This window comes from Podarcis filfolensis, assembly GCF_964270895.1.
Source record: "Podarcis filfolensis genome assembly, chromosome: 2".
NCBI classification, from domain to species: domain Eukaryota; kingdom Metazoa; phylum Chordata; class Lepidosauria; order Squamata; family Lacertidae; genus Podarcis; species Podarcis filfolensis.
The window spans coordinates 15,086,531-15,100,311 of NC_139605.1; the positions used below are offsets into that span (position 1 = coordinate 15,086,531).

At 45.6% G+C, this 13,781-nt stretch overlaps 1 protein-coding gene across 1 annotated transcript in view; it reads left to right on the top strand.

Annotated features, from left to right (window-relative positions):
- LOC310757021 (C-type lectin domain family 2 member G-like) overlaps nucleotides 1–13,781 on the top strand; it is a 119,439-nt gene that overhangs the window by 19,037 nt on the left and 86,621 nt on the right. The window contains exons 3-6 of the mRNA XM_083602107.1: nucleotides 1,880–1,993; nucleotides 4,759–4,949; nucleotides 5,052–5,158; nucleotides 11,056–11,154. Coding sequence (XP_083458233.1) covers nucleotides 1,880–1,993; nucleotides 4,759–4,949; nucleotides 5,052–5,158; nucleotides 11,056–11,154 — 511 coding nt within the window. The remainder of the gene's footprint in view (nucleotides 1–1,879; nucleotides 1,994–4,758; nucleotides 4,950–5,051; nucleotides 5,159–11,055; nucleotides 11,155–13,781) is intronic.

Here is a 13,781-nt window from a genome sequence, read left to right on the forward strand (position 1 = left end):
CCCATTCCTGCTGTACACAGATCTAGAGAGTCACAGATAAGCGACTAGGAATCTGCAAATGCAGGTACATGGTCCACAGCATTTACTAGCACAGTGGCACTGAAATGCTTTGTTTTTGCTCTTGTTGTTGCGCTTCTTCTTGTTGTTATTTGGTTGAGGCAAATTTGAAAATTCACTGTCCTTTATTGAATGAATAAAGATTTCTAGCGCAATAGATGCTGTTTAGTTGAACAATTCATTTTTATAGGAATTCATTTAGTTTTACGCATTAATGGATCTACCCATGAGGTGTTGGAACCAACTCTTATGTTATACAGAAATGTGCAAGAGCTCAAACTGTATTCCCTTAATGGTTTGTTTTACAGGCAAGATTAAAATGGTTTCTACACTAGCCTGAGATGCATGAACAAAATATCCCATTCTGTTTCTGCATGGAACAGAGATCCCCTTCTGTCACTGGCATGATGCCAGTGGATTTAACAAGGCTGCCACTATTAGATGACAAGCATAACTTGTGGATGCCCATCTTAGCAGGGCAGATTTTACAACAGCTGCATGGCCAGGAGACAGGCCACTTACCTGTTCTGGATGGGATCCCACTAAAATAGCAAGTTCTCAGCCTGGGGTATACAAACAGTTGCATTTCAAATTTCCCTCCTTGCACATGTGTACATACATTGGCTATCTGTTAATGATTCATACAACGGGTTGTGCTGCCATCTGTCTTCCTGCATTGCCCATGTGACATTTGGCATGCATCACATTCCATTCAGTTCCTGCAGTCACTTCAACCTTTGCTTTAACATCATTAAAATTCTTACTAAAAACTGGATTACTACTGTGTTTTATGTGGGGCTGCCCTCCAGCCTAGCTGTGAAACTCCAGATTTTGCAGAATGCCTAGACCTCTGATGGAGGCAGATGGTTGACAGTATGTGGCACCTCTGCTAAAATGTTTGCAGCTGATGCACATACATTGCTAAGCCAGGTTCAAGGCTTACATATACAAAGCCCAGAAGAACTTCGGTCCAGGGTACCTTAAGAGCCACCTGAGCCCTTATATTCCAGCTTCATCACTAAGATCATCCACAGGAGCACATCTGGTTGTCTCCATGTCTCAGAAGCCCAAGTGACCTCAGCTAGAAGTTGGGCATTTAGCGCCACCAGTTCAGGCTGTGAAGGGCTCTTCCAGCACAGATACATCCGGCATCTTGACTTTTGACTTCGAAGCATCTCTTGAAGATCTTTTCTTATGCCAACAAGCCTATACAGCTGTTTAAAATGTTGTTGATCTCCCAGTTATTTTAATGATTTATATATTTGCTTTACTATTTCTTCTGGTGATTTTTGTTTTATTGTACAAATATTATTGTGCAACACCTTGATAGTTTAGGAGATGGTGGCATGTAAATACTTTTTAATAAAATAAATAACTGGTGACTCGCCAGCCATGCACCAAGGCATACCACTTGGCTGACTTTGTGGTGGGAGGCACCAAGCCTATGGGCTTCATGATGCCACAGGTGAACTTGGTTCATCTCATACTCTTCCAACATCCCACTGACCAAAATCAGGACGTTTCTTTTTTTGGTCCCCAGCTGATCTGCACCAGAGCACCGGACTAAAAAAAGGGGACATTGTTGGATTCATTCAGAAGTCAGGATTGGCTTCTGTAATTCCAGGATGTCCCACATAAATCAGGACTGTTGAGTGGTATGACATCTTGCTGTGATGCAACCTCAACTCACACCTTCAATGTGGGTGGACTACCCAAGCCTTGGTAGACTTGGAGCCCTCCAGATACTTTGGAGTTTCTAGAAGGACTTCTCTGGCATCTTGTTGAAACCAAGGACACATTAACACCTTATTTCCCTCTGCAGGTTTGTGCAAAAATGGAAAAGAGAAACTTCCTTTTAAACTACAAATTTTGAGCTTGGTGCTTAATGTCATTCTGATCATTTCCACCACCATCATGGGCAGCATTGCTTTATCAAGTAAGTGAAGAGCCATTTTGCCAGCTTCTCTACAGGCCACCTGTTCTCAAAAATCTCTCCTCAGCAGCTAGAATAGCTTTATTGTTATTCAGTTGAGGTAGCCTGGAAGCAGTTGCGGATGGGGGCCCACATTCAGTTAATGTAGTCTTTGTTTATTGTAATAATAGACCAATATGCACACAGAGATGCTTACATTTCAAATGATATAAACAGCCTTCTGCAATCTGGTGCCCTTATTGCAAGAGCAGCTGGTGGGCTGGGATGATGCTGGCCTCTTGGCAGTAGCATTGTCGTTGTTTACCAGGTGATTGTGGGCAGCGGCGGAGCAATCCGATTGGGTGCCCGGGGTGGCGGGGCCAGGTGTTCGCAGGGCTCCGAGGAGTCTGTTTGCCTCCTCCCCCTCAGTCATCCTACAGCTGGGGAGGCAGCAGGTGGACCTTTTGAGCAGCAGAGCCTTCACATGGCTCGGGCGCGCTGCAGGCCCCAAGGTGAGTGCTGCCTGGATTTGTCACCCTTTCTTGTGGGGGCACAATTAGTGCCAGCACCGTTCGTTAAGAGTTTGGGTGTAATCTTCGACACCTCCCTTTCCATGGAGGCGCAGATTGCAGCTATAACAAAGGCGGCATTTGTTTCATCTCCGCCAAGCTAAGCAGTTGGCTCCTTATCTCTCTCGCCCTGACCTAGCCACTGTGATCCACGCGACGGTCACCTGCAGACTGGATTATTGTAACTCGCTGCCCTTGAGACTGACCCAGAAACTCCAGTGGGTGCAGAATGCTGCAGCGAGACTCCTTACGGTGCTATACCAGCTGCACTGGCTCCCGGTGGAGTACAGGATCAGGTTTAAGGTGCTGGTTTTAACCTTTAAAGCCCTATACGGCCTAGGACCCTCGTACCTACGGGACCGCCTCTCCTGGTATGTCCCACAGAGAAACTTTTGTGTAAGCGGCTTGTTTTAAAAGAATTCCAGCACCAGATGAAAAGGCCTGTACTGATGTGTGCATTTGTGAGCGCTAAGAATAAGGGTGTGGAAACTGGCCCTTCTGACGTAGTTGGGCTGCAACTTCCATCAATCCTTTGTTGGAAGGGAAGTGGGAAGGGCTGGTGGGAGTTGGAATTCAACGACATCCCATCCCTTGTCTAGTATGTGCAGGATATCAACAAACAAACCATAAGTGTGCTTGCTCAGAATCGAAAACCATTGCGCTTATTTCCAGATAAGTAGGCTTAAGTATATGTATTATATGTATTATATTTGGTATAATGTGTTGCACTGGTGATGTTTAATAAAGAATATATGTATATATATATATATATATATATATATATATATATAGGCTTAAGATGGTAAGGCAGACTAGTAAGGAAGCTAGACAATAACTTTATTATCTCTCCTAAACCAGAAGGAGCATGAATATTACTTATTTCTGTAGGTCAAGCTGTTACAAAATAATATCTGAAGAAGAACAGCTACAAGCCTCCTAGCACATAAGATTAAGCCCAGTGCCACCTAGTGACTAAATTGCACAGTGATGTTATCCACACATCATCTTACTTAAGAATCTGACAGGTCCTTCAGGTTTCCCTGAGTTTCCTTATGCTTTCTTGTAAATCTTTTGTGTCATGGCAGGACACAATTCTGATTCAATGCTCCTCTCAGGGAGAGTCAACTCTTATGAGGAATCAGGTGTAGGGACCTAACTGGCTTTGGATGTGTGGCAGCCATGGGAGAAGCTGCTCCATGTTCTGCAGCCTCCTGGGCTTGTGGACAGAGATGGGCCCTAGGTTTCCTGCACTCCCTCCTGCCCTAATTTACCCAATCTGTTCCTCATGCAGAGGAAGGACCCTTATCCCGAGTCAAGACTTTTAGTCCATTTGGCCAGCGTTGTCTCTGGGAGTAGCCCATTGGGTGCCCTCTAGACACTGTTGGTCTACGACTCCCACCATCTGAACATCACCTTGGCTCCTGCTGAGTCTACACTGCCTGGCAGTGGTTGCCCAGGGTTTCCAACAGGGATCTCTACCTGGAGACGCTGTGGGTGGAACCAGAAATAGTATGCATGCAGATCATTTGCTCTATAACCTTTGGTCCCTCTTGCTGAGTACTGTCTTCCCAGGCAACCAATGAGATGTCCTCTAGATGTTGTTTGGTTACAAATCTCATCAGCCCCAACCGACTTGTGATCTGACTAGCAGTGGCTCTGAAAGATTGTCAACCTGGAGATGCTGAGTTCTTCATGCAATGTTTTTGTGTGCTATATTTGCAGTTATGTTGTTTTGATATATAGTTATGAAATGCCTGATTTTGAGATGTATTTCCTTTTTCTTTGTTGTGAGCTGCTTTAAGCAGGATTGTTTTTGTAAAAAGGCAGCATATGAATAAGATGATGGTGATGAGTGGAGTACGCTGCCTGACCTTTATTTTTGGTAGGACGGGGTGAGCTCCCGTTGCTCGGTCCCTGCTCCTGCCCACCTAGCAGTTCAAAAGCACATCAAAGTGCAAGTAGATAAATAGGTACCGCTCTGGTGGGAAGGTAAACGGCGTTTCCGTGTGCTGATCTGGTTCACCAGAAGCGGCTTAGTCATGCTGGCCACATGACCCGGAAGCTGTATGCCGGCTCCCTCGGCCAATAAAGCGAGATGAATGCCACAACCCCAGAGTCGGCCACGACTGGACCTAATGGTCAGGGGTCCCTTTACCTTTATTTATTTATAAGATATAGATAGTAATCTGTCTCACTTTCTGATACCCTTCTTATCAATAGGGAGTTGTGAAGTACTGCCTACCACCCTACCTTCTCCTTCCACTCCAACTGAGTACTGTCCGGACAGCTGGATTGGCTACCAAAGAAAATGTTACTATTTTTCAGAGAGTGAAGGAAACTGGACCTCTAGCCAGAATTACTGTGCCTCTTTCGATGCCTCTTTGGTTGTGATTGACTCTGAAGAGGAGATGGTGAGTGGAAAGATGCAGAGCAGAGTCTGCAGCCCCAAATGGAGTTGATTCTCCACTTGGATGAGGGTTGGAAATGTATTCACACTTCTTTTCTTTATTAAGAACTTCTTGAGACGATACAAAGGTCGTGCTGACCACTGGATTGGTCTCCAAAGGATGGATGACCAGGAACCTTGGAAATGGATCGATGGCACCATTTTCAATAACGGGTGAGATCTTTTTTTCCCCTGTTGTGTGTCAAGAAACAAATGCCAAAGTCCAGAAACTGGAAATTTGGCAGAACCAGCCATTTAAATGGCCGGGCTTTGCAGAATGTTTTGCTTTTGGAAAAAAATTCTTTAAAATATATACATTGATGTTTTTTAAATTGTGAATTTATTAAGGAGGGAGGGCAGAGACATGGCTATGGGGTGGGGTGGGGCTAGGCAGGAATTAGTGCCAGGTGAAGCCTCCAGAGGAGTGCCATTGAGTCTTCCAGCCTGTGTGTGTGTGTGTGTGTGTGTGTATGCAAATATGCTTGGTGGTGGGGTGCCAAACTGGGTCTTTGAAATACAGCCTAGTTTCATCCTTGAAGGAAGAGACAAAAGGAAGGGGGAATTTTAACCCCCTGCAAAACGTCAGCTCACATGAACAATACAATCATTACATCCATCTTGGTTTACACATAAAGCTTAATATATGCCACCCAAATGCTATGCCTTGCCAGTTGCGAGGGCATGCGTGGAGCCAATACCCTCTCAGCCTGCTGCCTTGCTCAATAGCCACCCCAGCTGGGGGCAACCACTAGGCAAGGGAAAACAGGTTCTTTGGACCTCACTGGATGGAGGACTGACAGACCATTGAGTGAAGAGATCCTTTACAGTGGTACCTTTACAGTGGTACAGTGGTTAAGAACTTAATTCGTTCCAGAGGTCCGTTCTTAACCTGAAACTGTTCTTAACCTGAAGCACAACTTCAGCTAATGGGGCCTCCTGCTGCCGCCTCACCTCTGGAGCATGATTTCTGTTCTCATCCTGAAGCAAAGTTCTTAACCCGAGGTTAGCAGAGTCTGTAACCTGAAGCGTATATAACCTGAAGCATATGTAACCCGAGATACCACTATAGACAATAAGTAAAGATTTTAAGCAAAGGAATAATACCGTATTTTTCCCTCTATAACACGCAGATTTTTTCTCCTAAAAAGGAAGGGGAAATGTCTGTGCGTGTTATTGAGCGAATGTGTGGTCCCTGGAGCCAAATGGCAAAAAAAATCAGGCAAAAATCAAATCGCGCGTCTCGGAGAAGGGAAACCTGAAAAGAGGAAGTGGCTGCTTTCCTGCATTCTGCCTCAGGGTCTTACTGCCCACCCTCCTCTGTTTCCTTGCTGTGTTTGCTCAAACGGAACAAAGAGCAGGGAAAGCCCCTCCCCTCCAGGCAAGCAGAGTGTCGTCTCTGTGCTCCGGTGCTGCTGAAAACATGCAGGAGGGAGGGAGAGGGAGAGGGAGAGGGAGAGGGAGAGAGAGAGAGAGAGAGAGAGAGAGAGCGCTGGCTGGCTTGGGTGGGTAGGTGAGGGAAAACTTTTGCCTTCCTTTCCTCCCTCCCGTTATACCCCTCTCCTGCATTCTTAGCCAGCTGCTTCTCTGCACACCCCTCTTGTGCTCCTTGTCCATTCTGTATTTTTCATTCCTTCCCCACTTAAAATGTGGTTAAAAAGCATGGATCCACATGGATCCTCAGGATCTTTGCATTGGGTCACCCCAAATTCACCATCAGATCACATAGCATGTCCATGGCTACAGCCTGCCCCCCAAAAATCACACACGCACTGTTGCCTGGGGCTGCAATGGTGCAAAAATGTGGTTAAAAAGCATGGATCCACATGGATCCTCAGGATCTTTGCATTGGGTCACCCCAAATTCACCATCAGATCACATAGCATGTCCATGGCTACAGCCTGCCCCCCCCCAAATCACGCACCCACTGTTGCCTGGGGCTGCAATGGTGCAAAAACGTGGTTACAAAACATGGATCCTCAGGATCTTTGCATTGGGTCACCCCAAATTCACCATCAGATACATAGCATGTCCATGGCTACAGCCTGCCCCCCCCCAAATCACGCACCCACTGTTGCCTGGGGCTGCAATGGTGCAAAAACATGGTTACAAAACATGGATCCTCAGGATCTTTGCATTGGGTCACCCCAAATTCACCATCAGAGCACATAGCATGTCCATGGCTACAGCCTGCCCCCCCCCCAAAATCACACACCCACTGTTGCCTGGGGCTGCAATGGTGCAAAAACGTGGTTACAAAGCATGGATCTACAGGGATTCTCAGGATTTTTGCATTGGGTCACCCCAAATTCACCATCAGATCACATGTCTGTGGCCACAGCATGAAGCACAAAAATGATACATCCACTGTTTCATTCAGAATGTTTTTTCCCTTGTTTTCCTCCTCTAAAAACGATGTGCGTGTTATGGTCAGGTGCGTGTTATCGAGCGAAAAATACGGTAAGCAGAGATATAGGGATATAATAGGCTCATTTGCATGTCCTCTCCAGCCACTGGATATCTCCGTTTCTTCAGGCTGGCTGACGGTTCTTTAGTTAGGCTCAAAGCCCATCTTCATGCTCCAGAATGGTTCATGTCAAGATCGCCACTCTTCTTCTGAAATCAGGGGCTTTTATACCATTTGCTGGGGTCCTGAGCCAAGATTTGTTGTTGTTTAGTCGTGTCTGACTCTTCATGACCCCATGGACCAGAGCACGCCAGGCACTCCTGTCTTCCACTGCCTCCCGCAGTTTGGTCAAACTCATGCTGGTAGCTTCGAGAACACTATCCAACCATCTCATCCTCTGTCATCCCCTTCTCCTTGTGCCCTCCATCTTTCCCAACATCAGGGTCTTTTCCAGGGAGTCTTCTCTTCTCATGAGGTGGCCAAAGTATTGGAGTCTCAGCTTCAGGATCTGTCTTTCCAGTGAGCACTCAGGGCTGATTTCCTTAAGAATGGATAGGTTTGATCTTCTTGCAGTCCATGGGACTCTCAAGAGTCTCCTCCAGACCATAATTCAAAAACATCAGTTCTTCGGCGATCAGCCTTCTTTATGGTCCAGCTCTCACTTCCATACATCACTACTGGGAAAACCATAGCTTTAACTATACGGACCTTTGTTGGCAAGGTGATGTCTCTGCTTTTTAAGATGCTGTCAAGGTTTGTCATCGCTTTTCTCCCAAGAAGCAGGCATCTTTTAATTTCGTGGCTGCTCTCACCATCTGCAGTGATCATGGAGCCCAAGAAAGTAAAATCTCTCACTGCCTTCATTTCTTCCCCTTCTATTTGCCAGGAGGTGATGGGACCAGTGGCCATTATCTTCGTTTTTTTTATGTTGAGCTTCAACCCATATTTTGCGCTCTCTTCTTTCACCCTCATTAAAAGGTTCTTTCCTGCCAAAGCTAGATGGCTTTCAGGCAAAATTTCTATGATCTCTGCTGCAAGTTCTTTAATTCCTCCTCACTTTCTGCCATCAATGTTGTGTCATCTGCATATCTGAGGTTGTTGATATTTCTTCCGGCAATCTTAATTCCGGCTAGGGATTCATCCAGCCCAGCCTTTCGCATGATGAATTCTGCATATAAGTTAAATAAGCAGGGAGACAATATACAGCCTTGTCATACTCCTTTCCCAATTTTGAACCAATCAGTTGTTCTATATCCAGTTCTAACTGTATCTTCTTGTCACACATAGATATTTCTCAGGAGACAGATGAGGTGATCAGGCACTCCCATTTCTTTAAGAACTTGCCATAGTTTGCTGTTGTTGACACAGTCAAAGGCTTTTGCATAGTCAATGAAGCAGAAGTAGATGTCTTTCTGGAACTCTCTAGCTTTCTCGATAATCCAGCACATGTTTGCAATTTGGTCTCTGGTTCCTCTGCCTCTTCTAAATCCAGCTTGCACCTGGGAGTTCTCGGTCCACATACTGCTTGAGCCTACCTTGTAGAATTTTAAGCACAACCTTGCTAGCGTGTGAAATGAGTGCAATTGTGTGGTAGTTGGAGCATTCTTTGGGATTGGGATGTAGACTGATCTTCTCCAACCCTCTGGCCACTGCTGAGTTTTCCAAACTTGTTGGCATATTGAGTGTAGCACCTTAACAGCACCATCTTTTAAAATTTTAAATAGTTCAGCTGGAATACCATCACTTCCACTGGCCTTGTTATTTGCAGTGCTTTCTAAGGCCCATTTGACTTCACTCTCCAGGATGTACCTGGGGTGTACGAGCCATCCATATCTTTCTGGTATAATTCCTCTGTGTATTCTTGCCACCTCTTCTTGATGTCTTCTGCTTCTGTTAGGTCCTTACCACTTTTGTCCTTTATTATGGTAATCTTTGTATGAAATGTTCCTTTCATATCTCCAATTTTCTTGAACAGATCTCTGGTTCTTCCCATTCTGTTGTTTCCCTCTATTTCTTTGCATTGCTCATTTAAGAAGGCCTTCTTGTCTCTCCTTGCTATTTTTTGGAAATCTGCATTCAATTTCCTGTATCTTTCACTATCTCCCTCGCATTTTGCTTGCCTTCTCTCCCCCGCTATTTGTAAGGCCTCGTTGGACAGCCACTTTGCTTTCTTGCATTTCCTTTTCATTGGGATGGATTTCGTTGCTGCCTCCTGTATAATGTTGCGAGCCTCCACCCATAGTTCTTCAGGCACTCTGTCCACCAAATCTAAATCCTTAAACCTGTTCCTCACTTCCACTGTGTATTCATAAGGGATTTGATTTAGATTGTATCTTACCGGCCCAGTGGTTTTTCCTACTTTCTTCAGTTTAAGCTTGAATTTTGCTATAAGAAGCTGATGATCTGAGCCACAATCAGCTCCAGGTCTTGTTTTTGCTGACTGTATAGAGCTTCTCCATCTTTGGCTGCAGAGAATATAATCAATCTGATTTCGATGCTGCCCATCTGGTGATGTCCATGTGTAGAGTCGTCTCTTGTGTTGTTGAAAAATAGTGTTTGTGATGACCAGCTTGTTCTCTTGGCAGAACTCGATTAGCCTTTGCCCTGCTTCATTTTGATCTCCAAGGCCAAACTTGCCAGTTGTTCCTTTTATCTCTTGATTCCCTACTTTAGCATTCCAATCCCCTATAATGAGAAGAACATCCTTCTTTGGTGTCACTTCTATAAGGTGTTGTAAGTCTTCATAGAATTGGTCAATTTCAATTTCTTCAGCACCAGTAGTTGGTGCATAAACTTGGATTGCTGTTATGTTAAAAGGTCTGCCTTGGATTCGTATTGAGATCATTCTATCATTTTTGAGATTGCATCCCAGTACAGCTTTTGCCACTCTTTTGTTGACTATGAGAGCCACTCCATTTCTTTTACGAGATTCTTGCCCACAGTAGTAGATATGATGGTCATCTGAACTGAATTTGCCCATTCCCATCCATTTTAGTTCACTGATGCCCAGGATGTCAATATTTATTCTTGCCATCTCATTTTTGACCACATCCAACTTACCAAGGTTCATGGTTCTTACATTCCAGGTTCCTATGCAATATTTTTCTTTACAGCATTGGACTTTCCTTTTGCTTCCAGGCATATCCGCAACTGAGCGACCTTTCGGCTTTAGCCCAGCCGCTTCATCAGCTCTGAATCTACTTGTCCTCCGCTCTTCCCCAGTAGCATGTTGGATGCCGTCCGACCTGAGGGGCTCATCTTCCAGTGTCATAACTTTTATATGCCTGTTGTCTTTGTCCATGGAGTTTTCTTGGTAGGGATACTGGAGTGGCTTGCCGGTTCCTGCTCCAGGTGGATCACGTTTGGTCAAAACTCTCCACTATGACCTGTCCATCTTGGGTGCCCTGCTCGGCATAGTTCATAGCTTCTCTGAGTTATTCAAGCCCCTTTGCCACGGCAAGGAAGTGATCCATGAAGGGGAGCCAAGATTACGTAATCTTAAATTTAAATGTATTAAATTAATATGAATGAATCTGTCTTCTGCAGTATTCTTCAGGTGAAAATTAGCTTCCAGGGCTTCCTGCACATACGCTGGGGGTCTCTTTTCTGTGGCATGGTCTTATACTTATTCTCAGGGATACTATTTCTACCTTCTATTGCTTTTTAGGTTTAAAATTCGGGGAGGAGGAACATATGCTTACTTAAACCATCAGGGTGTTGCTAGCGCCAGCAGTGCAAGTGAAGAACCCTGGATCTGCAGCAAACCAGTTGGTAAATGTGAAACAGCACAGGATTCTAACTCCGGCAGATCATAGCCCATGAGGAATGCAGAACCCTGTAGCCTCCACAACAGAGGAGAGAGATTGGGCTATCCACCCTAGCAATTGAATCTGTGGGTGTTGGTGGAGGAAAAACCTCACTTGATTTTGTTGGGTGGTCCAGATTTTGAGTTTGGTGCAGATTTGTGGTTTCCTGGGCAATGTTGGGAGAGAGACAGAGGAAACGTTAATTCTCCTTGACGTCTCAGTGGTATCCTGAAGGATACCATTGACCACAGTGTCCTTCTGGAGCGGCTGTCCAAGTTGGGGGTGGTTGGCACGGCTTTGCCATTTAAATATAAATTGGTTTTATTTGCAGATGAAAGACTTCTGCTTATTTCAAAGCCTCAATCTAGTATTCCTAATTTGATGAACGCAACGGATGATTTGGGTAAAATATCAGGATACTCAATTAATTGGTCCAAATTGGAATTGATGCCAATAGGTGAAAATCTAATTACTCGTTCATTTAAGCAATACCAATTCCAGATTTGTATCAAATCTATTCAATATCTAGGTCTGATAATACCAAGAGATATAACTCAGTTAGTAACAGTAAACATAAATGAAATAATAAAAGAGGCTTCACTAATGGTGGGAACCATTAAACCTTACCCTTGGGGGGAAGATGCATGCTCTCAAAATGAACATTACTCCCAGATTTACTTATGTCCTGAGAGGACTTCCAGCTTTTATACCTGGGTCATATTTTTGTCTTTGGAGCTCAAAATCACTGTTGCCATTGCCCAAGAGGACTGCCTGCTGAGGGCCTGAAGGGACCTGCCCTGGCCCTCTCTCCACCTGGCTTGGGGCAGGGCCTTCACAAGGACTGCGGCTGCTCAGCAGAGAGGTCTCCTCTTTTAAATTGTTTTAATTTTGTTATGTATTGAAGTTCTCACCCTGGCCAAAAGGAGTATCGTGTATGTAGTTTTCACTCAGGTCCACGTCAGTTACTTTAGGCGGGAAACCCTGGGTTGTTGTTGCTACAATGTTGACAGCTGGCTGCCTATAAAAGCAGGCCGGCTGTTTGCTGTTCAGTTCTGTCCCAGCTTACAAATAAAGAGCTGCTTTGGAGACATCGCTGCATTGTCTGCTATGTCTACCCACTATTTAACACTGGCGACGAAGGTGGGATTGATGGACATCAGAGCACAGCCAGACGCAGCTACCCTCTGAGATGAGCTGAACACGGAGCTGAAACACTGAGCGAAATCACGGAGCAGAACCAATTCAGAGCTGACTGTTCTGGCTAGAGCACTGTGTTCCATCCATCGCCCTCCATGTCGGCATAGGAACCATGGTTTCACTCGTGCCTCTACCGCCGTTTGCCCCAGCCTCTGAATCATGGGACTCCTACCTCGCTCGGTTCGACTGCTACCTCCAAGCAAATGAGCTTACAAGAGGGTCTGTAGATCAGAAGCAGGGCCTCTTCCTCAGCCTTTGTGGCCCCAAAGTGAGAAGATCCGCAACCACTACACACCAAAGCCGTCCAAGATTGCTGCCCACCATGCGTTCTACTACCGGAACCAGGCAGAGGGGGAGTCAATTAACAACTACACTGCTGCCCTCCGACAGGCTGCAATGCACTGCGAGTTCCGAGACTCAGACGATGCGTCTGCAGGGTCCGGGACATCCATCTGCAACGGTGTCTCCCTGCCAAGCCAGACCTCACGCTGCAGAAAGCCATTGAGGAGGCCGTGGCCTCAGAAGCTGCTGAACTCTCCGCCCAGGAAATCCGCAAGGCCACCTCTGGTACTGGCCCTCGGTGATCCAGCAGGGTTTCCAAGCGCCCAGCATATTTAAAAGACTATATTCACTAGACAAACTGCACATGTAAAGCTGTATGGTGAATAGGGTCAATATGCTTATGTGCCTTACTGAAACCCATAAGGGTATTGCTGTATGTAATGGAACCGCTATGATTGTAACTAATGCCTTATCTCGGTGGGGAGGGGTGTTATGTATTGAAGTTCTCACCCTGGCCAAAAGGAGTATCATGTATGTAGTTTTCACTCAGGTCCACTTTAGGCGGGAAACCTTGGGTTGTTGTTGCTACAATGTTGACAGCTGGCTGCCTATAAAAGCAGGCTGGCTGAGCTGTTTGCTGTTCAGTTCTGTCCCAGCTAAAGTTATTCAGGCCTAACTGCTAACTGTTGAGTCACTCTGACATGTGACTTAGCAGCCAGTTTCTCTTTGTGCTCTCTGTAAGATTTCAGTCAGAGACTGTCTGCCTCAGCTGTGAGCAGAGTCAGTATGTAATCTGAGTCAAACTGTTTGGAACCATGTTGTTTATGAAAAAGTTTATTTTAACCCAGTAAAGCTCTTATTCTTTAAAACTCTGCATTATTAATTTATGCTGCGCGTCAAGGGGGAGGGGAGAGAAAGGTGTCTCTTATCCCTTCCCCACCTCTTCTTCGTCTTCCTCAGGAACAATAACAAGCTGCTCTGAGATACAGTAGCGGTGGGAGGGGATGGCGAAGGAGGAGGGAAGAGGAGCACAGTGTTTTCAGATTGGGGACAGCCTCCCCCCTCCTTCTCCCCAACCTGTGGCAGGACCAGACTCCAATTTCTCGCC